The sequence below is a fragment of the Mesoplodon mirus genome (assembly GCF_964341445.2).
Source record: "Mesoplodon mirus genome assembly, chromosome: 12".
Lineage (NCBI taxonomy): Eukaryota > Metazoa > Chordata > Mammalia > Artiodactyla > Ziphiidae > Mesoplodon > Mesoplodon mirus.
Window position 1 is genome coordinate 24654317 of NC_138988.1, and position 27414 is coordinate 24681730.

The 27414-nt window shown below is 41.2% G+C and overlaps 1 protein-coding gene across 1 annotated transcript in view; it reads left to right on the forward strand.

Annotated features, from left to right (window-relative positions):
* The window catches only part of MAGI1 (membrane associated guanylate kinase, WW and PDZ domain containing 1), a 620740-nt gene that overhangs the window by 578993 nt on the left and 14333 nt on the right, over positions 1–27414 (forward strand). Inside the window, exons 15-20 of the mRNA XM_082637692.1 lie at positions 4888–5104; positions 8950–9033; positions 12138–12229; positions 14149–14341; positions 17212–17505; positions 20903–21070. Of these exons, the coding sequence (XP_082493818.1) occupies positions 4888–5104; positions 8950–9033; positions 12138–12229; positions 14149–14341; positions 17212–17505; positions 20903–21070 (1048 nt within the window). The remainder of the gene's footprint in view (positions 1–4887; positions 5105–8949; positions 9034–12137; positions 12230–14148; positions 14342–17211; positions 17506–20902; positions 21071–27414) is intronic.

The window sequence follows — 27414 nt, forward strand, 5'->3', positions numbered from 1 at the left end:
AGTTTTCAAAATTGAAATGGTTTCGTTTTTCCTAATTGGCCCTGATCTGATACTCAGAAGTAAAAATCTTGCTTCAAAAATATCCACATAGTGACAACAGCTAGTGTTGGAGATATTCAACTCAATATATGGTCCTCCTTTCCAAGCGTTTATTCAAGCTGGAGATCTGGAGGTGGATATTTGTGTTTCTGAGAACTCCTCCTCCCTCTCCGTTCCCCCTTCCCCCTTCCCCGTTCCCCCTTCCCCTTTCCCCCTTCCCCCTTCCCTTTCCCCCTTCCCCCTTCCCCCTTCCCCTTTCCCCCTTCCCCCTTCCCCCTTCCCCCTTCCCCTTTCCCCCTTCCCCCTTCCCTTTCCCCCTTCCCCTTCCCCCTTCCCCCTTCCCCTTTCCCCCTTCCCCCTTCCCCCTTCTCCCTTCTCTTCCTCCTCCTCTCCCCCATGCAGCCTTTCAGCAATGCCTATCAAATCTGGCACCAAAATATCTTTTGACTTTACTTGTCCCTCCCCCTTGTCACAGCTTTTCCCCTTGTATAAGCCACCCTGGGTCCCTCACCTGGTCTGCACAGTAGCCTCCTGACTGGCTCTCTGCTTTTACTTCCACCCACATCAACCTGTTCTCCAGACGGTAGCCAGACCAAACTTTCTGGAAATAAGTTGGCTCCTGGCACGTCCCTGCTTTAAATTCACTAATGGATTCCTCCTCCCCAGAACTAAGAGTGAAACCCAAACTCCTTAAAGTAGCCCACAAGGCCCTTGCATTATTTGGTCTCCAAGTTCCTCTCAAGCCACGCCACCCACTGCTGTGCCACACTAGCTACCTCTCTGCTCTCCAAACAGGCAAGCTCACTTTTGCTTTGCAGACTTAGCACATGCTGCTTCCATTAATGGAATGTTCTTCCAGAGGCTTCTCCTTACTACTTACCTTGCAGGACACTGCAGTGTGTTGTCATCAGTCTGTCATGATTATTTGATTAATATTCCATCTCCACACATACACACACACACACACATACATACCTAGATACATAGGTATAAATTCTCAGGTACTATCTCTTTCTTACTTACACATTGTATTTTTCAGAATCTGGCTCATAGCAGGTGATCAGTATATATTTATTGGATGAGGGAATAAATGTATTGCAGGTTACTTAAGAGGGGCTATTCTGGATGTTCTATCATTGATGGATTGCGCCATCCATGTTCTTAGCATGCATAGAATTACTTTAATAGACTTGAAAGTGTATCTTTATTAATGCTTATTTGAGGGCCAGTTTCTCACCTAGAAAAATGAGGTGAGAGACAATCACATTTGGTGCAAGTCAGATCCTGTGTTCAGAAGTGAATTTGTCCTCATGGCCCAAGTCTTCTGGGAGGGAATCCAGACTGCTGAAAAGGCATACAAGGTGACTTTAATTTGAGAGCTATATAAACATGGCTTTTCTCCTGGACAGTTCTGGACCCTAACCAAATAAAAGATAATGTCATATCTAATTAACATGTTCTCAGAAAATAAAAAGGCATATTTTGAACTTTTCTACACACACAGAACATAGCTTCAAAAAGCTTAGGTGCCAAGATACTAAATACAGAATGCATTTTCAAATTAAGTCATTTTCATAATTGAACTTGAGAGGAAACATAAAGCAAGGTTAAATCTTATCAGGGAAAAATCCAAAAAGCTTCCAGATGCTCATGTGTTTAGTCCGTGAGGGTGGGTTAGAATATGCCATTTAGTGATAGGTTAGCGATGGCCTAGTTTTTAGAGCATATTCTCAGGATGCTGCTGTACTTTCATTTTCCAAATTTAGGAGCAAAGTTTAGATGGCATTCAAAGGGGATGCAGAGGCGCAGTTTGATGGAGAGGCAGTTTTGTAGACTCTGTCCAGACTGTATCTGTCATTTTGTGATAAATTGAACCTAAATGCGTCCTTTATGGGGAAGGTGAGAAAAGGTGATAAAAGTTTTTAAACAGCCCAAGCCATTTCTGGTAAACTTCATTTGCACCCTCTGGTTATGGTAAAGCTGTCTCTTCATTTAAACTTGAGATTTCCAGGTCCTCTGTGTCAGATTTGTTACACTGGGACAGCCATCGAAGGGTCTTGGAAACCCCTGAGGTGACATACAGAATCTGTGTGCATGCATTTGTGGGCGTGTCTGTAAAAGCATGTGTGCATTCGCTGCTGGAGAAAGGTCCAGGCTCTTTCAGTGGGACAGGGTTGCCGGAAAGGTATTTTTCTCCTGTTCAGGAAGAGGCAGTGATTGGAAGAGGTTACATTTCAAGAGGTTACCGAGTATCCCCAGGAAAGGAAGAAGAAGAAGATTGTGAGGTTTCCCTCAGGTAATCCCGCAGTGCGGCTCACAGGGTCCTGGTGAGGCTTTGTGAAGAGGAACCTCTACACGAAGGAGACTGGAGCTTCCACGGTCAGAGACTGACTCTAACCATGAAATGAACTTAGTGTCAATGGACCGACCCCACATCTAGCATTTGCTACTCATCTGAAAAACCAGGCGAGGGTGGTCATTTGAAGAGAGGGATGAAACTTTCATGGTTAATCCAGAGGTCCTTCATCTATTGAATTATTTGCTTTCACTTTTAAAATATCTTCTTTCTGCCCTTCCAAGAGGAGAGCGGACACACAGCACGACCAACATGTAAAAAATAGAAAGTAACAGTCCCATTAATTCTCCTTACCGAGGTTCATTTCTAAATGAAAACAGCTTTACATTTGGTCTTGATTATAAAAAACATTCTCTGTACATTATAAAAATAAGAAGTAGGCAGTACAGGAAAGTATAAGAGGGGGAAACCCCACCCAGAACCCATCTTTTTTTCTCTTTGTGCTGAGGTGTGTACACTACACATGCTTGTTTATAATGGAGACCCTTACCAAGACCGCGGTGAAGAGGAAAACAAATTCTCACGCTCCTGCAAAAGGGAATGGGGATTGTATCCTTTGTTAATGTTTTTCTGACTCTGAAAATCTTCAGCATGTCCCCAAGGGAAGCAAGAAGGCAGGTTTTGACCTTCTTAGGGAATAGAAAGGAGATAGCTGGCCCTGAGAGCCGAATTCACTTTGAGGAGGACCCTGTTGGAAGTTGGCAGAACCAGGTTCTGTCCCAAGTCTTCGGAATGTGGATCCATCCAAGTCTGAACGGAGCCCTTGATCCTCAAAAGGGAACGATGGTGATGTGGGGTAATGGTGATGGTTGTCCCTGTCCAAACATCGGTGTGTTTTCCTGACCTCTTCACCCAGAGTATGTTGTCCCCTTGAGTCTGAGTGAATTAAGCCCCTCATATAGGTGGTTCCCAAGACCTCTTTGCTAGTTTAGAATATGGTCCTCCCACAGGCACATCAAGTATAATTTTATACGTTTCTCCCACAGGCACATCAAGTATAATTTTAAAGGGTCTATTTTACCTTCATGAAATACATGCCCAATTTTTGACTTTGAATCCTTGCTAAAACCTATCTTCAGATCTGTGATCTGAACAGTCAAGGGAAAATGAAGTTTTTGTCCTCCTTGGCCTGACTTCAGTGCTTATTTCAAAGCAAGGACTGGAAGGGAAAGAGTAGAGGGACCTGAGAAGTAAATGAACGGGACCTTGGAAATTTCCACGGAGATGTGAATGGAAGATGGAGGCTATCCGGGGGAGAGAATAAGGAAGAACGGTGTGATAGGACTGATTGCAAGACTGAGGGCAAGATTTTGACACGATAAAGAACTTGAGGGAACTGGAATGTCTAGGTCAGAGATCTTATATACTACTCAAAAATCATAAGCTATACAGGATCTATAAGACAGGCCGGAGATGCCCCTTTACAGTGCTCTGAAGCAGTTAAGTGTAGTGACATGGCGTCTGTTGTGTGAGAGGACTCCAGGATTTTTCTTTTGAATAGGGGCAAGTAAACACCTGGGCTTACCACATCTTTCATTGGAGAAAATAAGAGCTGAAATTATTTTATTTCCCATGCAGTATTTTTCCTCCCACTAGATTTTGCTGTTGATTCAGTGGCCCTTCCAACAAAGAGCATCTCCTAAAATGGGAAGGGTCTTTAGCTGAGCAGAATTTAAGGAGCAGGAACCTACTTATTCTACTGAAATTGAAATGAAATTCTTTGCCTTTGACTACTACTCGGAGTTTGGACAAGTTGCAAACCTAAGAAGGCTGACCCCCGGAGGTCAACCCATACATAACGTTGGATCTTGGTTTTCAACCAGCAGTAGTATCAAGAGATCAAGAGGTGTAATGCGATGTCTGCAGAATTGATTCACTAAGAATTATGAAAGCTCTTCAGATAATAGTTTTTTATATACTTGTAAGTACAAGTGCACACGTAATGCTAGGCATGATTTTTTAAAGATCTGATCCATGTTTCTTACAGGCTAGCAGGACTGATGGTAAATCCTTAGCAAGAAGTTGGGTATTTTACTACTGAAAAAGGGAAAATGTGGAGTCCCAAGGAGCATTTTTAGCCCTGATTGTATTTCTTCTGGATATTCTAGCTTTCCGTTTAAACCACGCATGGTATTCTGTGTCACATGTTTGGTTTAAAAATGAAGATGTTAAAATGAGTACATTTCATAATAAGTGAGCCCAGTGACTTAGCTGAGAACCTGTGATGAAAATTGGATTTGTTTTCTGCTCCAGCCCTGAAAGCAGTATGGTTTACCATGATGTCCTTCTGTCTGGTCCACCCCTCTATCTGTCTGCCAGTCCCCGGGGGATTTACCTGCATTCAGCATGAGCCGAAGGTGGAAGCCAAAATGTTGTTGATAAATTTATGTATGTGTGTGCAGAAGTGCTGAACAAAAACAAGCTGATGGAAAACACCCACTCCGGGAACCAATAATAATCTCTTCTTGCCCCTCTCACTCGCTTCCTTTCAGCAACCACTGGAAAGAAAAGACAGCCAGAATAGCTCCCAGCACAGCGCTGCCAGCCACCGAAGCCTGCACACAGCCTCTCCCAGCCACGGCACACAGGTGCTACCCGAGTTCCCACCCGCCGAGGCCCCGGCTCCAGATCAGACTGACGGCTCTGGGCAGAAAAAACCAGATCCTTTTAAAATCTGGGCCCAGTCCAGGAGCATGTATGAAAACCGACGTGAGTAGCACCCTGGCTCCTGTCTTCCCTGGACTCCGCCGCAGGGCTCCAACTCTCTTCTTGAGGCTTGTTGAGAATAGATTGTCAGGGTGTGAACAGGAGAGAGGTGAATCCAGGTGAGAGGTGACGGCATCTCAGAGCAGTGATAGAATCTGCTGGATAGTCACCGAGGCCCCGTTACGTCTTCTGTTTGGGCAGGTGGGGTAGTCATGGATGGTCATCAGATGAAGGGCCTGGGTAAACTGGGTTTATTTTTCCTCTCCGTTAAAAGAAGTGGCCGGAAAAAAAAACAGAAAAGAGAAGTGGCCGGTAAGCGCTGCTGCTTCATTAATTCTTCCCTACATGGAGACGGCGGCGTCCTCTGAGCTCCTGTCCTGTGAAACAGCTCTGATATACAATAGAACATAAATACGATTGGTTTGGATTGCAGGAGTAATGAGAAGAAATTAAATGCTTTCTTAGTGGTCTCGGGTTTTAAGAATACTGGCCATTTTTTTTTAAACGTTATCAGTCTTTCTAAACATTCCCCTTAAAAAGAAGAAAAAGAGTAGTGAGTGGTTTGTGCTTTAATCATTTATACTGTGGTTAAGTATGTTCCTTTAGCTTCACCTTTTTGAAAAATACAAACTAGTGATGTCATACATAATACCTTTTGGGCTGTTATAAACCGAGTAATCCCTTCACATTTAATGTTTTACTTTTTATTATGAAATGATTTCCAAAAACTATTCACTATAAACAGTATTCACGTATCTTACTGTTACCAAAGTTCCTAAAATGCTTTCATCTTAGGGGATACAAATAGGCCATTTTTGTTTGTTTGTGTGTTTGTTTTGGCTGTTGCTCTTACTGACCTTTTCTTCTGAGTATGATCGGTTGGGATGAGGCATCTATGAAGAACATGCACTTCATTTTCCCTTTTTTGGCATAGGATAGGAGAGAATGATTAATGAGGGAGGAGGCTGGGTTTGCTGAAGGGTCAGATTAAAACTGGAAGAGAGAAGAGAAGCATTCTGCCTTTCCTCTTGGTCCCCAGCCCCCTCAGCACAGGTTTCATTTGGAGCCACAGCTGTAGTTCTCTTAGCAAAGCCCCATGGAGGGCTGAGGTATGGGGGGGAGTGGGGGAGGGGAGGGACACTGCAGCCAGCCACCCACCCCCTTGGACTTGGCTGTGAAGCATTTTACTTGCTGGCTGGAGCCACTCCTCTGTGACCCAAACCAAACAGGGGAGTGAGAGCAGCATCCGTGCCTGAGAAGGAAAGTGGCCCACGGTGCTGGGTGCAAGTCAGCACTTAGGAGGCACGAGGCATGACTGGAGTCTTGGTGATGATCAAGTTTTAGAAGTCACCAAGGGCTCCGTCTGTGCTTTTCCTCTTCAAGGAACAGAAATCATTGCCTTCTTACTACCATAGTGCGTGGAATTAAGTAGGCTGTTTTCGACTAAGGCTTCACTATGCTGGCAAAAGCCTGATAACTTGAGAAGGGATTTATTTAGTCCCTGGACTAGAAAGACCCCTGAGTACACCTCACTCCGGGCCAGAGGAAATGAAGTTCCATTTGGAACATCCCTTGTAAGCAGTAGTTGCTAAGCATGAACCTGGCGTCTGTTCTCACTGTGTCTTCTCACTAATTGGAATGATTTCATGGAAGAAATGTTTCGCAAAGAGGAATATTTTCACATTTCTCTTTAATCATGAAGGTCCTTCAATCAATGGCCCAACTTCAGTTGATGTGGAGATAACTGCTTTGTTGACTATGCCCCTGCTTTTCTCAGTAGAGTACACATTTATGACTGAGTTTCCCATGTATGAATCTTTTTGCGATAAAGTAAATCGGGTTCTGAAGTGCTGGTGCGGGCCTCATGGATTGACAGACAATTCTAATGCACCCAAAGAATAGGAGGCTCTAGCTCAGATGCCATTTTTACCTTGATGGTAGCAGTATTTCTTCAGAATTTGGTATTTAATCCATTTTTTTAAAAAGTTTTCACCAGAAAAAAAATAAGAAAAAGATGTAATTCTGCGACAGCCAGCTGCTTTAAGCATTGAATGAGAGGCAGACTGAAATATTTGTAATGGTGCCAGTTTAGGCCTTAACTTTCTTGACCATCTAAGGAATAGGATCTAGCAGCACAAATGAGGATCAGGTGTTTTGCTGATGGGAGGTTCCATAAGTGAGTAATTGTAGCAACCTAACCGATGTGAAAATTCACATAGATTTCCTCCTCACCACTAAACCAGGATAATGATGAGACTTTTCCCTCCATGATAATTATTCAGTATCTGTCACAGATTTTCTTTTTTTCACAGTACCTATGAATGAACCTACGTCAGTCTTGTTTTTTAATCAGTATTTGGCTTTATCCCAGATCAGTTTCTGCCATTCCCTTAGGCTGTTTTTTTATCTTGTCTTTTGGAAAAAAATGGAAAAGTAAAGCATGTAGCCTCATTAGATGTGATTCCCTGCCCCTCTCCCCAAGACATATTAAAATGAGCAAAGTACTCCAGGAAAAAAAAACAAGAAAATTAAAGTCAGCAGTAGCATCTTAATTGTGCCCTTAATTTATCCCCCTTTTTTTGGGAAAATATATTTTCCTCATATTTCGTTTTATTGTAAAGGACAATGTGAAGATTCTTAACAAAGTCTCTGATCCAGTTCCTTCACATGGTCTGAATACCGTGCAAAATATAGCATTCTTGATACGGCCATCTGTCAAAACAGCAGTGTCCAGTTGAATCAATCTGAATTACAGATGTGTTAATAAATCCCTCTGAAGAGCTTAAGTGTTCAATTAAGAACATGCATGGGTGGTGGTGGTGGGATGAACTGGGAGATTGGGATTGACATATACACTAATATGTATAAAATAGATAACTAATAAGAACCTGCTGTATTAAAAAAATAATTAAATTTAAAAAAACCGAGATTTATCAAAAAAAAAAAAAGAGAGAGAAAGAGCATGCCTGGAAGTCCTTTAAAAGCCATGTTGCCTATTTTCTCTAGATAACATGCCAGTTGTGTACATCTTCTAAAAATGGCATCGATGCAATCTTATTTATAAGTGATCAGGAAGATCAGCTAGTACCCACTAGTGTTTACTATGAAACGAAATCTAAAGCTTGCAGTTCAAACTTTGCCTGTTCACAAAAGAGTTGGGAAAGAAAAATGACAAAGCTGTCATTTTAACCAGCGTACACCTGTCCCTCGAGAGAGACATGCTTAATGATCTGGAATTGGTGTACAGCTCCTTTATCATAGTTTAAGGAGCTTGGGTGTATGTCTAGATTTTAAGAGCTATTATGACAGTTCTTATTTGTGTATTTGTTCAGCTCTTGGCCAGATCTGATGATTTGTGTCACTAAACAAAAGACTGTTTCGGTTGAACTGCCCTAGAATTCATCTGAACAGGTTTTAGCCCAAGAATTAATCCCACCAGGAACTTGATACTATTTTAAATAAACACAGTAATGTGGCAGTGACAAAAGTATGCTTAAATTTTTTCAGAAGGAAATAAGGGGTTAGACAAATCTCAAGTTCATGACATGATTCAAACAAGGTCATAAGAGAATGGGTACTTCAGGGTATAATGAAATAGGAAGAGTCTAAGATAGTAAAGGTAGTTCTGTGAAATTCTCAACGGTACAGTTGTAAATTCTAGCTTTTTGACAAGAAAAGTACTGTGGGAAAAAAAAGAATCAAACCATAGTCTTTTAAAATCCACAGCAGCCTTGACCTTTACTGTGAAAGCTTAACTGCACGTTCCTTATCAATCAAAACTAAATTAAAATGAACTAAGAGAAAGCACATACATTCAGCTTTGCAAAATTGTGACATTACTATTCCAGCTATGTCACCTTCGCCTGCATCGGGATTGAGCAAGGGTGAAAGAGAGAAAGAAATCAATTCCACGAATTTTGGAGAATGTCAGAGTAAGGATCTGCTGAAAACTTTCATTTCTCCATTATTACTCATTCTGTTTGATGTTCCCATTGGTCTAGGGGGCTAGAAAGAAACTCAGAAAAAGGAGGGAAGAAAGAGGGATGCCATGAACAGAAGTGTTTGGGGTGTTTTTATTGACCAAGGCTAGAGCAAAGACAAGATGAAATTAAAAGTGATGGGCATGTTTTAACCAAGTCTGCAAATGTGTTGTGTCTGTAGTAATAGAGACGCCAGGAGGGTTCTCTGCAAACATGGTGATTCCATTTTTTCTAATTATCAAAGGAAGTCTTTTGACTGCTTTATTGGGTCATTGGTGGAATTACCAAAGGAAATGAGCTGCTCTGATTGTCCCCTGTACCAGGGCTTAGAAGTGAAGAGAACTGGATGAGATTTTCTTAGCTCTTCTTTTTTTTTTTTTTCTTTGCGGTATGCGGGCCTCTCACTGTTGTGGCCTCTCCCGTTGCGGAGCACAGGCTCCGGACGCGCAGGCCCAGCGGCCATGGCTCACGGGCCCAGCCGCTCCGCGGCATATGGGATCCTCCCAGACCGGGGCACGAACCCGTGTCCCCTGCATCGGCAGGCGGACTCTCAACCACTGCGCCACCAGGGAGGCCCTCTTAGCTCTTCTTGATTTAATCTCAAAACAAAGGGAGGGGGGCGATAGTAATATCAGAAAGATGGCTCTACCCTGCCGCCTCCTGAAAACTTAATTCTATTAAAATCTGCCTGAAATAAAGAAGAGAACAAAAAATGTTTTGGGGGAATAGTTTAGAAATTTTAGCGCCCTTGCTAAGAAGGGACAGCAGAGGACAAAGAAGAGAAAAATCATTCTATAATTCTCTAATATGTTTCAGTACTGATTGATCACCAAAGTTATATATTTGGAACATGGCATTTGGTTCGTAGAAGAATATAATTGTCAAGATGCCCAAGTTCAAGGACCAAAAGACTTTCTTTGTAACACATCTGTGTTTGTGTGTGTTTTCCTGAAAGGCTCATCATTGGCATCTTCTACATCCTTGGTGTCTGTCATTGGGCATCTTCGTTTTCAATAGGAAGCTTTTTAAATAAATTTGCCATCTGTTTATTAATTCTCAGAGGAATAAATTTTTTTCCAATGGACTGAACTGTATGATAAGCCTAAGTCTGTTGACCATAATTGCCCATCCCATGGTGGCTTACTCCTAAATGAGCAATAAAAGGCAGAAACTTGCTACATTTGGTGACACTGTAGGATGGGCAGGTGTTCGTGTGTTAAATGATGCTGCAGAAAAAATTGGTCTGAGCTGGAGGTCTCTGCAGAGGTCTTTTCCTTGTTCACAGAAGGGCTCAGCAGATTTCAAGCAGACTCTGCCAAGAACCTAGTGCTGGCTGGAAAGCACCCATGGTCTGTTTTGGTAATAATCCTCCTGCTTGAGTGAACCAAAGACGGAGACTCAACCTGATTTAATTTGTTGTTTTAATGAGGCTCTTGAAACAATAGCTAGCTACTCAGACAGAAAGAAAATACTGTTACCTTTAGCCAGCTACTCAAACAGAAAGAAAATATTGTTACCTTAGCATGCTGAAGAAAATACCATTCTCGAATTGTGTCCCGTGCTGTGTCCCGTGCTGTAGCCTAACTCCATATACCATGGCATCTTACAGCTTAGCCTCAGCAATTATAATAAAAAAGCATTGGATAAGAAGCTCCCTTGAAAGCATGGCATTAAGATAGCTCAAGCACGAATATTCGATTCAGACTTCTCCGACTGGTGCTTACCTGTTTATTTAGTTTCTTCTCTCTCGGCATACATTTTAAGCTCATGGGTGAGTCCCGAAAAAGGGACATCTCTCACCAGCTTGAAGTCTAAACAACCACCTTCTTCTTCCCTATTCCACTGTACAAAATCAGAGAAGATGGGAATTAAATTCTCAGTACATACACACTCCTTCAGCCCCAAAGCCAAGGAATTAAAAAAAACAGAAATTCTGCAGAACAGTACTTGAAAATCTCCTTTAGGATTCATGGTCACTAAATTATATATTTTTTTCTTTAAATAAAAGATTTGTCATTTTACACACTGTAAAACATACTACTTAAACACTGAAATATTAAGTAAGAAATAGAAGTAACCCTTCTTTTATTACTTTAGTTAAGTAACGGAGTGGTATATAGGACAATCTCATGTACAGTAAGCATGTTCTTAAGGAAAATACTTTTCTTTAAAAAAAAATGAGACTTTCATTTGAAAGCCCTGGACTGTTACTGAATTTTAAAAGTAAAATATCAAGCTGTTAGATAATAAATGAATACTTATAGTGGTGAAATATTATAGGCAAATACTGGAATAAAGCACTTATTTTAGTGATGAATTATGGTTCATAGATATAGGACAATTTTGTTCTCACCAGTGATCTTAAGGATATAGAAGGCTGACTACTTTTTCATAATAGCAGTGAAATCATAGTAAATTTTGTAAATTTGGAAATATTAGGATGTTTGAGAGTAACTCTTTTGGCAAAAATGATCTAACAGATCATATTATTGGCATTGCTAGTCTTGATTATTTTAAGGGAAAAAATAAGTGATTTTCTTTTTTTTAATTGAGAACACTTTTTACCTCAAGCTGTTTTCTTTCATCTTCTAGTTGATAACATCAGGCACTTAACAGGTCTTCTAAATCCTCGGAGCCAACCTCTACTTCAGAGGTCACTCTGACAGCATGAGCTCCTTCCTCAGACATGGACACCCACTTTGTGATGCAGAGCCTGATGATTTTAATATATTTAATTCCCCTTGCAGCAATACCCAGGAGAGTGGTGAGTGCTGACTGCAGCCTTCATCAGGGATAATGGCTTGATTAGGAATTATCAAACAGTGATTAGTCCTTTGAAAAAAATCTTAAGGCTCCATGACTATTCCTACCATTTACTTTCGCCCGGTGTCCTCTGTTATTACACCTGTCCAGATTATTTTGTTTGCTTGTGTGTATTGGAACGCTGTCGTCTGCTCAAACACCATCAGTATCGGTCCTGTTAACTGTGTTCGACTTAGGGCTCTGATTCCTTTTATCAGAGAAATAATCTCTCTCTTCTTCATCCCTCTCTGCAGTTCCAGATTATCAAGAACAGGACATCTTCCTCTGGAGAAAAGAGACTGGATTTGGATTTAGGATTCTGGGTGGCAATGAACCAGGGGAACCTGTGAGTCTTTTGTCTCCCCGCCCCTTGCCCCCCATCTCACCCTACCCCGCACCGCCCCATGCAGTTTTCTAAGACTTCAATGCAAATTGGCAGCAGTGACAAATCACCAAGATTTGAGTCCTGCCAGGTGCACCCCTGTTTCATATTTAAAAAAAAAATTGATTGGAGTATAGTTGATTTACAATGTATTAATTTCTGCTGTACAGCAAAGTAATTCAGTTATATATAAATATAATTTTATATATATATATATATTCCCTGACTGTTTCATCTTAAGCACTGGGGGTTATTCTTTGGATTTTGTGAGCTCTTTCTGTCTTGAGGAAGAAGGGACTAGATCCTTTCTAAAAAGGGTGTGTTCGTGTTTGTGGAAAGCGGCAGCTGCAGCGTCTGGAGCTCCCCATCAGAGAAAAGGGAACCGAAAAGCAAAATAGGAATAGACATCAACTGGGAATACAGTGGCCTGATCCTTCTGGCCAATTTTGTTAAATCTGCCAGCAGGTAGTTGGCTTTGTATATTGAGTAGCTAGGACAGAGAGCACTTGAACAAGGCACTATGAAAGGTTAGAGAAAGTAGGACCACGCTCTTTACAAAATTAGAGAAAGAACCCTGAACAAGGATCAGGAGACATTTAACCTCTCCAGGCCTCATCTTTCGAATAAATTGAGGAGAACATCACAGGATTCTTTTGAAGGGGGAAAAGAGAACTAAAGATAAGTATTGTTCATTTCCTCATCACAGTAAAAACAGCTGTTATTTCTTGAGTGCTTACTATGTGCCAGGTGCTATGCTAAAGGCTTCTAACACCCATTCTTCTCATGTATCCATCAAATCTATGAATCTATCCCCATTTTTCAAATCATGAAATAAAGACACAGAAGGGTTAATGAACCTGCCTGGCATCGCAGAGTTAGTAAATGGAGGGACTGGAAAGGGTGTGATTCCAGAGTCCCTGTTCTTAAGCACTCTTCTGTCCACGTTCTTTGTAAATGATAGATGCCATGTAAAGCTCGCTGTAGCATCATTATCTAGAGAGAAGGCAAGAAAGGCACAAATATTTTAGCTAAAGTTCAGTAAATGGTTAGTATAACAACAGCAAGACACTAAATAAAAAGACCTGCTCTGCAGGCAGGTGCTATAGACTATGAAAATAAGGATGCCCAACCAGACTTTGCTTGATTCATCCCTTCATTTAACAGCATTTATCATGCATACCCTTTTTGCTAGGCACATGCTGACCTTTAAAGCAAAGTTGTATTACTGTTATAATTAGTAGAGTTTTCTGAACAGAGGCCTCTTAGGTGGATAGAAAAGGGGAAAAAGTTTTGCCAGTGGAGTAAAATGATTTATTTTTGCAAAGGGGAAAAAACAATGAGTCAGCAAACCACAGATAAATGTCAAGGTACTAAACGAGAAAAAGTTATTTTTTCCATTTAAGAATTATTGTACCACCTAGCACAGCACCTGGTACCCAGTGGGCACTCAGTAAGGGTTTGTGGCATGGATGCAGACAGGAATGAATGAATTGAATTGTTCTCAGAGATTGTGAAGGCCGTCGTTTTACAGGCAAACCTCATTTTATTGTGCTTTACAGATATTACATTTTTTTTACAAATTGAAGTTTGATGGCAGCCCTACATTGTCAGATGATGGTTAGCATTTTTTAACAATAAAGTATTTTTTAAATTAAGGTATGTACTTTTTTTTAGACATAATGCTATTGCATACTTAAGAGTACAGTATAGTGTAAACATAACTTTTATGTGCACTGGGAAACCAAAAAATTCATGGCACTTGTTTTGTGGTGACATTAGCTTTATTGCGGTGGTCTGGAACCAAACCTGCAATATCCCCGAGGTGTGCCTGTAATAGCAAACCAAAAGGTCAGTGTTTCATCCATCATCCAATTACTCAACAGATTTATATCGGTCACATCGTACCACTGGGTGCTGCTGATACAGACGGCCGCCTGAGGTCTGGGGATGAATTAATCTGTGTGGATGGGACACCGGTCATTGGCAAATCACACCAGCTTGTGGTCCAGCTTATGCAACAAGCCGCCAAGCAAGGCCACGTCAATCTCACAGTGCGGCGTAAAGTGGTGTTTGCGGGTATGTTTTTCATTCATCCCTTTAGACAGCGCCTTGTCACTTTATGCACAGAAGAGGCCCCTTTCCTGTGTCCGTCTCCTCAAGCATGTATTTTAGCAAATGTTTATAAATGTGATTGAGCTCAGAATTTCCAGATGGAACCCTGCAAAACTACCGTCACCCAGAAGCACTTTAATGTGCCCTCCGTACATGTTCAGCAAAGGCTTTTAGAAGAAGCCTAGTTGAATATATACGTTACCTTCCTCCATCCCCTTGCTAAACAGAACTTAGTTATTCTCTTCACTTGATGAGAATTCTCAACAAAAGAGGTTAGGAGAATTGTAGCTTCAAATTAAGAGAGCAAAAAATTAGGTTTGCACTGCCAAATAAGCTCATAAAAAGCTGCTCTGTTGTTGACAGTCATATGTATTAAACTATTTTAATTTTTACATTTTTCTCTATAAGCAAGTTGTAGAGCTGGCCAGTTCTAGGTCCTGTTTGAGTCCTTCCTCCTGCAACTCAAATTCGTATACATCCTTCCAGGCCCAACTCAAAGATAAGCTTATCTGTAAAACCCTCAGAAATTCCCTCCTTCCTCCAGCTGTCTGCTGAGTTTAGCCTTCCCTTCTTGCTATCCTTGGGCACCGTGGTTCACTTCGGTATCAGAATCTGCCATTTTGAGGCAGTATTGGGTAAGTGTCTGCCCTTCTCATTCATTCACCATCTTTGCCTGCAGCCCCTGCCTCCAGGGATTCAAGACAGAACCCAGAATGCAGAAGAGGCAGATGCCATGTGGTATCAGTTGAATTACTGAAGTAGGATGATGTGAAGTATTAGGAATTCTCCATAGCTGTAATACTAGTGAAACACCTGTTTATCAGATAAAATCAACTGGCATCTTGTTTTAAAAACAAACAAGCAAAAAAACTCATAGGGACTTCCCTGGCAGTCCACTGGTTGAGACTCCTCTCTTCCATTGCAGGTGACATGGGTTCGATCCCTGGTCGGGGAACTAAGATCCCACATGCCTCCTGGCACGGCCAAAAAAAAAAAAAAAAACCTCATAGAGCTCATTTAAATGGTATATAGTTAATTACAAAAGAATTAAGATATCAGATTCCAGTGTGAGAGCCCTACCTGTTGCAGCCATGAAAAGAGTGTTAATCACTTATGTCCCTAGAGCTCATTTATGGCCTCAGGATCTTAACGTCATATTCCATGCAACCAGTAGCAGCAATCAGAAATGGCTTTTGAGATGAGATGAAAACTTTCTGACTTCACTGGTCCAAATAAAAATAGTAGAGCAATGTGATTTTTGTTTGTTTCAGATTTATTTTTTAGATCTTAAATATTGGGGTTTTTAAGCTCTGGGTTAAAGGCATGTTAAATCTTTGAAAAGACATAAGGCTAAGTGAAATAAGCCAGTCACAAAAGGACAAATATTATATGCTTCCACTTCCATGAGGTACCTAGAGTAGTCAGGTCATAGAGACAGAATGTAGAATGCTGGCTGTACCAGGGGCTGGGGAGGGGAGAGTGATTAGTTAGTGTTTAATGGGTACAGAATTTCAGTTCTGGAAAATGAAAGAGTTCTGGAGATGGATGGTGGGGATGGCTGCACAACAGCGTTTCTGTGCTTAATGCCACTGAACTGTACACCTAAAATGGTTAAAATAATAAGTTTTATGTTCTGTATATTTTACTACAATAAAAATGAAATCTGTGAAAGGAGATGCTTTGGGGAATAAATTTAGTAGTCCTATCCAAAACCTGAACACATATTTTGCTTTTGGCATGAAAACTAAGTCGGTCCCGCCTACTACAGTGGCTATTTAGGAGTGCTTTACCCTGTCACTTGAGAAAGCAATAAAACTGAAATTTGATAAAACGAATTCTGAGGGAGGCTAATGTATCCAGTTGTGTGATCAGAGGAGATCACTGACATCTGGAAGCGAGGAAGAGAAGCTAAGTATACCTCTGACAGGTGTTGTCAGGAATCCCACAGCAGGGAAATCTTAATGGTACTGTCAGCTTACCATGTCTCCGGTGATGGAAAAAGCAAAACAAAACTGTTTGCAAATCTGAGCAGAATGTGACTTGAGGGTAATGACAGTATGAGTGCAGTGAAGGGTGTGTCTCTGAGGCAGAAATGGTGGTCACCCTTGCTGTGGGCCACACCTATACTTCCTTCAATGGGTCGTTTTTGTTTGTTTGTTTCATTGAAGTCCAGTTGCTGTACAATATTATGTAAGTTACAGGTGTACAATGCCGTGATTCACAGTTTTTAAAGGTTGTACTCCATTTATAGTTATTATAAAATATTGGCTATATTCTAGTGTCATACAATATATCCTTGTAGCTTATTTTATACCTAATAATTTGTACCTCTTAATCCCCTACCCCTATATTGCCCCACCCCCCCATCTTCTCCCCATTGGTAATCTCTAGTTTGTTCTCTATATCTGTAAGTCTGCTTCTTTTTTGTTCTATACACTAGTTGGTTGTATTTTTTAGATTCCACATAGAAGTGATCTCATACAGCGTTTGTCTTTCTTTGTCTGACTCATTTCACTCCTCATAATGTCCAGGGGTTGTTTTTTGATTTGTGAACCGGGAAATATTTCAGAGTGGGCCCATCTTGCTGCAAATTTGAGTCTGTATGCAGATGTTGAGATACAGTGTGCTGTAAATGATACAGAATTGGGGTGTCCCCTTTGGTGTTTTTCCATGAGCCGTTTTCAATTCCTGTATCTCAGTTCTGTGAGGCCAGCTGCTGTCATAGCTTCACTCCCTTGATTTCATTGCCGAGTCTCGGGGGAAGGAGGAAGGGGTGGCAGGCAGGGCACGTTTCTCGCAAAGGCGGGTAACTGAGAGGTGCATCTCCTGCACAGCCTCCAAAACAGAGAACGAGGTGCCCTCGCCAGCCTCCTCCCATCACAGTAGCAACCAGCCGGCCTCACTGACCGAGGAGAAGCGCACTCCGCAGGGCAGCCAGAACTCCCTGAACACGGTGAGCTCCGGCAGCGGCAGCACCAGCGGCATTGGCAGTGGCGGCGGCGGCGGCAGCGGCGTGGTGAGCACCGTGGTCCAGCCCTACGACGTGGAGATCCGGCGCGGGGAGAACGAGGGCTTCGGCTTCGTCATTGTGTCGTCGGTGAGCAGGCCTGAGGCAGGGACGACATTCGGTGAGTGCGGTCACTTCTCCGCAGTGTTTCCTGGGATGCCCGGGACTGTTCTATGGCAAGTAAAAGACAGCCAAAATCTCATTAACAGAAATGCTTTTCCTGCTTTCCGCTTCAGATAATGAAAGTCTTGATTGAGGATGGAGTTATTGGGTGGCTTTTCCCCTCCTAAAGGCCGGGATTTTTTGTTTTTAACCCTTCAGCTTCCATTCTGATTGCGTGTTCACAGGCAGACCATTTCACGCATAGGTGAAATTTGCAAAGCAGACCCTTGACAGGATAGAGTGTGAGAAATTCTTGCTAAAGAAAGCCGTTTGCAAGCTTCTGAGCAGGATATCAATCATAGCAGTTGCCTCAGAAGGTCTGAGTGGGTTTTTTTGTTTTGTTTTTGTTTTTTAATGAATTTATTTATTTATTTTTGGCTACGTTGGGTCTTCGTTGCTACGCGCAACTTTCTCTAGTTGCGGCGAGTGGGGGCCACTCTTCGTTGCGGTGCGCGGGCTTCTCATTGCCGTGGCTTCTCTTATTGCGGAGCACGGGCTCTAGGCGTGCCAGCTTCAGTAGTTGTGGAGAGCTGGCTTCAGTAGTTGTGGCGCACGGGCTTAGTTGCTCTGCGGCATGTGGGATCTTCCCGGACCAGGGCTCGAACCGGTGTCCCCCGCATTGGCAGGCGGATTCTTAACCACTGTGCCCCCAGGGAAGTCCCGGTGTCGGAGTTTTAATTTAAAAGAAGCATATGGTTGTAGAAATAAACACCTGGGGAAAAAAACAGGTGTAAGGAGTAAAAATATATATGAAATGCCCCTTCATCTTGTCCTTTCTCTACTCTATCCCCGTCTGAAATTTTAAAATTTTAATTTAAAATAATATGTTTACTGTTGCCTGGTTAAGAATCTAATTAAAATCTGAGTTCAGAGCCGTTTGTCTTCACTGCCCTTGAATTCTAGCAGGGATGATCGTCCTGTCTCATCCAAATGTTGGGGGTTTCAGCAGAGTATGGAGAAACACGGTTGTCACCCTCTCAGAAGGTTAACTCTCTGCAGGGTGCAATAGCTGAGACAAATAGGAAGCCAGGTGATTCCAGGAACTAGGAATCTATGAATCTGTTTCCTATTAGGATGGATTATAAGTATGTACTCCAAAACTGATCACCTTCTTCATTAAATAAAACATCATTTGTTATTTTCCCCAAGCATGTTTGTTAATTAATCTGAAATATGATGGGAGACAGGGAAGGGCTGTGCAGGCTTTGAAATGTACTTCACCTCTGTTTCCAAATGACTTACTCACAAGGAGTCTGAGGACCCGTGGCCCAGGTCGTTTGTTGGCTAACATCAGCTAGGGGCTCCCTCCCGTTAGCTTTCTGCTCTGGTACGACTCCATTTGCCTCCATTTAGTCTTGGTACATTGTTTCCTGCTAAAGCCATTTCCCGCTAAGGTGCGTTCATTAGGAGACAGTTTGTTAAGCCAGTTCCATGCATGTGTGGCTGCCGAAACAAACACCCGTTACTAACAGTGCTTCTGTGAGCTCCATTAATAACATTATCACAGCATGTCACGGGTGGTGGGTGACTTGACCTCAAGGCAAGGTTGTTTTTTGGTTTGTTTTTCAATTAGTTTTGGAGACTTCTCTGCTTAATTTAAAAATAAAAAGAAAGGCGGGGGGAAAAGAAATCTCAAGTTATTTTCTTTAGATCTACACTTTGTCCCCATGTACCCTGTGATGTTCTCAGGATTTCAGAGTTCTCAGTTTCCCTTTCTAGAATGAAATAGCAGATATGTCTGTGTTATTTAACGAATATTGAATGACTTCACCCACAGTTTGGTCTTTGATTGCTTTCCTCTGGCTCTTACAATGAACAAATTAAACTTTCCCTAATACCTTGCATGAGACTTCTGAGCTATGCAGAGCTTTCCTCCCACCTGCTGTATGATACCTTTCCCATGGGACTTGTCCTTGGAGATGGGCTAAATTTAATCAAGACCTTGAATTTGAGTATGGAGGCTTTCCACCACACCTGCTTGTTGCTTGTTCCAGAAGACTGTTTAACTACCTTTTGAAAAATTCTTTGACCTTGACCTTACATCCCGTGATAGAGACTCAGGCAAATATGCTGAAATGCAAAGGAATTGTAGCTCATTTTCCCACACATTTTATCCTTAAGCTCTAAATTAGGATGGAAGAGTCCTCTCAGTTAGTTTCAACATCTTCCATGTTAGTTTTGTCACCTTTTCCCACAGTGGCTCAAGTATACAACTGTCTTTACAGTCCCCAGAAAGACAAACTCTCAGAATCAGAGAATATGCCTAAGAAAGTTTGAAACTCAGTATACGATTATCTGGAAACCCTGTGTCTGGCATCAAAGCCAATTTTCCACCTCTCTTTAAAAGTTACCAACGCTGTCGGTTGTGACATGAAATGCCTCAGAGCACACAGTAAACCTTCTTCAAATGCACTTTTCCTGGTTTTTCCTATCGTAGCTGTGTAGTAACTGATCAGGACAAAGGAAATGATTAAAGGAAAAGGGTTGAGGAATGATTTGAACCTAGCTTTGGTTCACTGTCCTCAGCCTGAGTATGTACTAGATTTTCTTATTCCTCTGAGGGGATTTTTATGAGGAACAAGAGGATTTCAGAGCTAATGAGCCATTTGGGCCCTTCTCTGAAAGCACATGAGAGAGGCTGATTGAGCAAAGGTCATAAAAGGAAAAATATGTGTCAAGGTTGGGTGCTTTCTTGGCTCATCTCATATATACCCTTTTGCTAAACCTTTCATCATTCCAGATAGAAGGCAGAAAGTCTAAGTGTTTGTCTATTAGGCATTTTCAGATTGGATTTTTGGCACTAGCAGACTCTTAGGCCTCACCAGACGCCCAGTGATTATTTTTTTAAATGGAGAAAGAACAAAACATTGGCAGAAGCATAAGCAACACCTGGCGAAAATGATGTGACATGAACACAGAATGCACAAAAGCCTCCCTCCCAGTTCTGGGTTTCATGTTTGCAGCCCCCAAATAAGGCTACGGCAAGTTATTTTGGAGGCTCTTGAGAATCTTTGGAAGTTGCTAAAGATCCCAAATTTTGCCACTGATCGAAGGAGGGAAGCTTGGGGTCCCCCCTTGTTTTGAATCAGGAAAGGACTGCAACAATGAACTATCATTTTTCAGGGCTGTAACTTCTTAAACAAACGCCCGGAACTTTGCCAATGTTTTGACCCGCGGCACAGAGTTCTTCTTTAATAACATTTGCTTAATGCTTTAATTAATTAACACTTAACCTTCTCTTTCCCTTCTCAACCCTTTTTCTTCTCCCTTCACTCTATTCCCATGTAACTTAAAAAAAAAATTAAAACTGACTATCAAAGCAGGCAATGCATGTGTGGCCATGCCTCACAAAATAGGTCGGATTATTGAGGGAAGCCCTGCTGACCGATGTGGCAAGCTGAAAGTAGGAGACCGGATCTTGGCGGTAAATGGATGTTCCATCACCAACAAGTCCCATTCCGACATTGTCAACCTCATCAAGGAAGCGGGAAACACAGTGACCCTCCGCATCATTCCCGGGGATGGTAAAGTATACCTGTTGTGTGTGTCTTTCTCTCCAGCTCTGTCTCTATCATTAGTGTTCATGTAATTGAATAGTTTTGACTTAGAGGCAGCCGTATCCATGTCTAACTGAACATACCCATCAAGCAAACCTGAGCCACTGTTACTAAATCTTACATCACCCTCTTGACTTCATCCTCTAGCCCTGGGACCCTGTCTTGCTACAGAGAGAAACATTTCAGAAAATCTTTAACTTTCTCCGATTTATTTTGGCTTTGGTGCCCTTGTCTTTAAAACAGCAGAAAAGTTTGAGTACAGATGGTGAAGCTCGTCTGATATTCTACCTGGCAATTATTAAAGATTTTTTTAAAAACGATGACTAAAATCTGAATGCGTAGTATGGTGACATCACAAAACTTATGTAAGGACAATGCAGAGCCAGTGAGCCAGTGCTCTTTTTTTTTTTCCAATCTGAATAAGCGAATGTATCAAAGTTTTTTATTTAATGGGAGGTTATTAGGATTTGTGCCTATGTGGTTTGTCACTAATTTTTGCACGTGGATGAAAAAAGAATAAAATCTCTGTGTTTTTGATATTTTAACCAGCCTCTATTAAACTAGGCCTATTCTTGTTTATTTGCTTGATTGGTTCAATTCAAATCTTTGGTTCTTTTGTAGCAGTGGTGATTCTGTCCCTTGGGGGGACATTTGGCATTGTCTGGAGTGGGTGCTAATGGCCTCTAGTGGGTAGAGAGCAGGGATGCTTCTAAACCTCCTACAGTACATGGGACAGCCCCCACTGTCAAAGATTATCCAGCAAAAAGTGTCAATACTCATTATTCATATTTAATAAAAATGAAGTTGATACGCTAATGTCACTAAGTATAGATCCTTCAGAGAATTAAGTCCTGTATATTGACTTCCTTCTAAGCAGACTTTGCCCTTGGGAAAGAAGTTATAGTTGTCCTAGAATGTTTCAGTGTCTTTTTTTTTTCATTCTTGCTACATATGTTATAAAATAAAATATATTCTAAAAGTCAATGAGTATTTCTCAAGAGGAAACCGTGGTTTATGGGGGAACTGTGATAAAATTCTCTGCCACTGATCTATAAAATAAGAAAATCAGAGATTTTATCTGAAAGTAATTCAGCAGATCAACATTTTTATATACTAATTGCTAGAAAGTGAGCCATATTAGTTTAAAATTCGAGTGCTGTAGACTGTGCCTTTCAGAAGAAGAAAATCTAAAACCAAACAATAAATATTTGAATATTGTTGGTCCTAAGAACAGAGACGTTCCTCTATACCAAAAATACCCCATACCAAATGTAGAGGAAAAAATAGCTTCTTGAATGATGGTCTATTTCAGCCTGCCTCAAATGCATGCTTAGTAATTTACCATCTGGTCTAGAGTCCATTCTACCAGTTCACCACTCTGGAAAGCTATTACAATTTAGCAAAGTGATCACAAGATGATAGAACATAGGTTCCTAATGGAAAGGATGAAGGAGGCCAGAAAAATTTGGTGACAAATGGTTGAGAGAGCTTAATGTAGTATATAAATTCAGATACATTTATCTCCATGCTGTGGAGAGATTTCAGAAAAATTAATCCAAAAGAAAGAGACACGGGAATTGACTGGCTGGGTCTCTGTTGGTCAGTCTTAATGTGGGAATGAGAATTTCCAAAAAGGAAGGAAGGAAAGAAAGTGCTCCTTAAGGGAAGGGCTTAGAAAAAGAGTTCACATTTGGGAAAGATGTAGATATGCAGAAGCAACTTATACCCCTGTGCACATACTTGTTGACTTAATTTAATGTTCTGCAAGGGAAAATATTTTTGGAGAACCTGAACACCAAAAAATAGAAAGCAAGATAGATCATCCAATAACAGTTGTCAATAAAAAGACATTTTTTAAAACTTCAGTCCTTCAACAGTGTAGAATTCAGACAGGCATATCACAGGCCATCTTGGTTAGAAGAAAGTAAACATTACAGTTGAGACAGTGTAGTTAAGGAACGATGTGTTGCTGAGGACGTGATTTCATTCCATGGTATTTCAGGAATTCATCACCATGGTAATAAAACTCTTCACCAATTACTTTGTAATTTTCAAAGTCCAGGTAAAGGGAATCAAGCCTGGCAGCCAGAGGGTGGGTTTGTAATGCTCATCTTTTAAATGGGGCCAAAAGTTGCCGTCTTGGAAATTAGAGTGAAGGCAGGGGAGTTAGGTTTCTGGAGAGATGGAGAGTTGCTGGAGCAAAAACCTAAAAGGATTTTGCAAAACCTAGAAGACAGAGAGTGACCATTACAATCTGATGAAGAGAAAATCATGCTGGATCCACCTCCTCTCTGTGAAAGTGTATTGGACATGGTAGATTGTAAGGTAAAAGGAAGGTGTTCTCTCCATGTTAGGGACCTCTGATCTCCTTCAGTCTCTCACTCTAGTATTTAATGGATCCAGTAGCCCAGAGGCATTTTGTTCCATGATCCTCACAGGGAGACTGAAGTTCTTCATTAGAGTGGCTTTGGAGCTCTTAGAAATCCATCTTGTCCAGGGTGCTGTTCTCAGAAACCCAAGGAGGCACTTCACAAAGAGGCTGTCTTATGAGTCAGACAGGAGATAAGCAGACCAAACTTGGAGGAGATCAGGCTAAACACTTTATATGAGCTTCTGGGCTACAGTTACTTGTCCATTACTGAGTTGAAGAAGACTAACTCATCCTTTGCACAGTTCCTCAAAGAGAAACTTACAAAGCAAGGTAGTCTTGAAATGTCACAATGTGGTTGAGCAATTTTAACAATTTTAAGTTCTTGAGGTTTATTTTTATCAAACATTCAAGTCAAAGGTGTGACAAGGATTGAACTGAACTCATCATTTTCAAACTGTCATTTAATGTTTGTGTTCTCTGACTTTATCCTGTCATGTGAATCTTCTTTCAACTCAGGATAAATATTTGCAAAATGTGTATCCAAAGATGCCTCTAAGAGATCACCCATCTACCATTAATGGAGTCATGAATTAAGGAGAGATTTGCATATAGTTAATGACCGAGAATGTCTGCAAATGAAATTCACAACCAAAATATTAATATACGGTTTAAAGGATTAAACTATACCTGGCATTAGTCCCCAAATGACTTTATTATATACTTTCCCTCTGTTTTACATAAGGCATTGTAACCATCATTTTGATTTCTTACAACAAATTGTTTTAGTTTTCTAAATAAAAAAATGATCAAATTTTTTTTTAAAAAAAAGGAAGATGCACCATTGGTTGGGCAGTGCTTAGAACCCACTCTCTATCCACTGCCTTATCTAGCTCATGCTGCTTGTTCTTTTTTTTTTTTTTTTTTTTTTTTTGCCACACTGCACGGCATGTGGGATCTTAGTTCCCTGGCCAGGGATTGAACCCATGCCCCCTGCAATGGAAGTACAGTCTTAACCGCTGGACCATCAGGGGAGTCCCATGCTCATGTTCTTTTTTCTTGTCATCAGTCACCTGATTCTCCAGCTTCACTTCTCTCTAAGTAGTTTCCCTCACTGTCCCTCTCTTGTTTCCTCACCTTTCTGGCTCCAACAAAAGCTTTGAAACATGACCACCTTGATTTGGCACTATTGTGTTGTTCGAAGTCCTGCCTTCACAGTTCTAGGACAGGCCTGGCTCAGAGTTCTCACCATCTCTGCTTTTACTACCTTTGGGACCAGGATAGGAGATGAAGTGGGAGCAGAGCCTCTTCTCCTATGAGAGATGGACAAGGGTTAGGAAGTTGATCATGGCAACACAGAAAGGCCCACAGAATGACTGAACATACTGAATTTGAACTTGAATTTTGACTAGTTACACCACACATACTTCCTACCACTTGTATTCTGTAGAAACACCCTGTGAAATCTGGGTGGAATGAGACTCTAATCAGACAGAGCAGACCCTGACTGAGCCAGGCTAACATGGAATATCATCAGATTGAATCAAGTTCAAGGTAATGAAAATATTTATGAGCTCAAAAATATATTATTTAGGGACTTCCCTGGTGGTCCAGTGGTTAAGACTCCACGCTTCACTGCAGGGGGCTCGGGTTAGGTCCCTGGTTGGGGAACTGAGATCCCACGTGCCGCCTGGCGCAGCCGAAATAAAGAAAGAAAGAGAGGATAAAAATAAAATAAAAATATATTATTTAAATATAGTCTTTTTTCTCCTGAAGTCTTTTTAATTTTTTTTTTAATTTTTATTTTTTATTGGAGTATAGCTGATTAACAGTGTTGTGTTAGTTTCAGTTGTACAGCAAAAGTGATTCCGTTATGCATATACGTGTATCTATTTTTGTACTTCACATCTCTCTGATTTAAAGTATTTGCTTGTATAGGTAATAGGGCTTGGCAACATAGATAGTGCTATTTCCTTGGCAAAGGCCTAAAAGAGTTTACTTATTTAATAGAAAGCTCTGTGGATATGATAGCTAGCATATACTCGGGCAAGAAGAGCAGGCTTTCCATCATATACATTTTAAAAGTCTCCCAAAACTGTTCATATATTTATGGCATTTAAATTTTCAAATGCTCCCTTCAGGTATTTATTACATATGTGTTTATGCATTGAAATATTTATGAAAGGAATGATTGTATCCATTGTTGATTTGCTTGGCCTTGTAATGTGGATTCCATAAGGATGGCTAAGGATATTAACATGGGAGCAAGGTTGGAATTGTAATCACTTGTCACGGAGATAACTTGAAACCCAAGATAGGCGGCACTCCTGTCAGAAGTTAGTACCCTGATTTAGCATGGCACCGTGACAGTGCCTTGAGAGCTAGGATATGCTTGTCTTGATACACGATTGCTGTAGAAAGTGTAGTAATATCCATTTTCATTCCTCTGGGAAAGCTAAAGCCAGGTGTAAACACTGTTTAAGAAAGGATGTAGGGCACTTTTTGGAATCTATCATGAAAACAGCCAATCTGTCCATCTATCTGCCTTGGAGTTTTAAAAGTCAAATACCTTGACACCCCTTTATAAAACTGCTTCTAGGGTGTACTCTTATATCAAGCCCTTCTTTTACATTTTTTCTATTATCCGGGGCAAATTTTGCTTTGGGATAGAGATATAAATTTGTGAGAATGGGCTTCATCTCTGTATTTTAAAAAGCTGGAGAGAATTTCAGCACATACTATCTTGGTTTAATTCTCAATGAAGACGTAAAAGCTCATTTAAAAACATATAAGTTCATATTAATAGATATTAAAAAAGCATCCTGGAAATCTAGGGTATACTAAAAGTTATTTTAGTGCTCGGAGATGGCCCAGGAAGTCTAGAAGTCAAAACCAGGGTATTTTGTATCTTAATTAATCTCTGATACTGCTTAGTGAAGTTGGTGGTACTTATACAGGAAGGTAAAAGTACTTGCTTATTTGAAGGGAATATACCAATGCGATACGATTTCCTTGACACCAGTGCATAATTCCCTTGTAAACAGAATGAAACTAAAAGTTAACTATCAGGCAGGCCCTTGGTTTAATTCCCATTGCCTCCACTTGCTCCCTGGAAGACCTTGAACATGTTGCCTACTTATTCTAAGCCTCAGTGTCTCTATCTATAAAGTGGGGGTAACTAATTGCACCTATTTCATTGAGTTGTGAGGATGAAATGAAATAGTACATGTGATAATGCACCTAACACAGTGCTTGGCGTGTTGGAAACAATCGAGATATGGTGGTTGTTCATAGATTAAGGAAAACAAGCAAAAGGAGAAAAATTCAGTGGGCTCCGCTAGGCATTTGCATATTGAATGTTAATTTTTTTTTTTTTTTTTTTTTTTTTTTTTTGCTGTACGCGGGCCTCTCACTGCTGTGGCCTCTCCCGTTGCGGAGCACAGGCTCCGGACACACAGGCTCCGCGGCCATGGCTCGCGCCGGGCCCAGCCGCTCCGCGGCATGTGGGATCTTCCGGGATCGGGGCACGAACCCGTGTCCCCTGCATCGGCAGGCGGACTCTCAACCACTGCGCCACCAGGGAAGCCCTAAATGTTAATTTTTGAAATGCTTAAAATTAAGCTTCAATCCAAAACAGATTTGCATAGAAATATGTGAAGAGTAGCAAAGGAATGATGGAAGGAAAATTAATAAAAGAATTCTATTTATATGTATGTTGAGTGATTATCTATTATATCTCATCAAACCTTGAAAATGGCATATGTATTCAAATGGTTTGAGAATGGGATCTGCCCTGCCTAGAAAACTCTGGCTACCAAAAACACCCAAGAGGGACTTCCCTGGTGGTCCAGTGGCTAAGGCTCCGGGCTACCAATGCAGGGGGCCCGGGTTCAATCCCTGGTCAGGGAACTAGATCCCACATGCCAGAACTGAGACCTGGCAC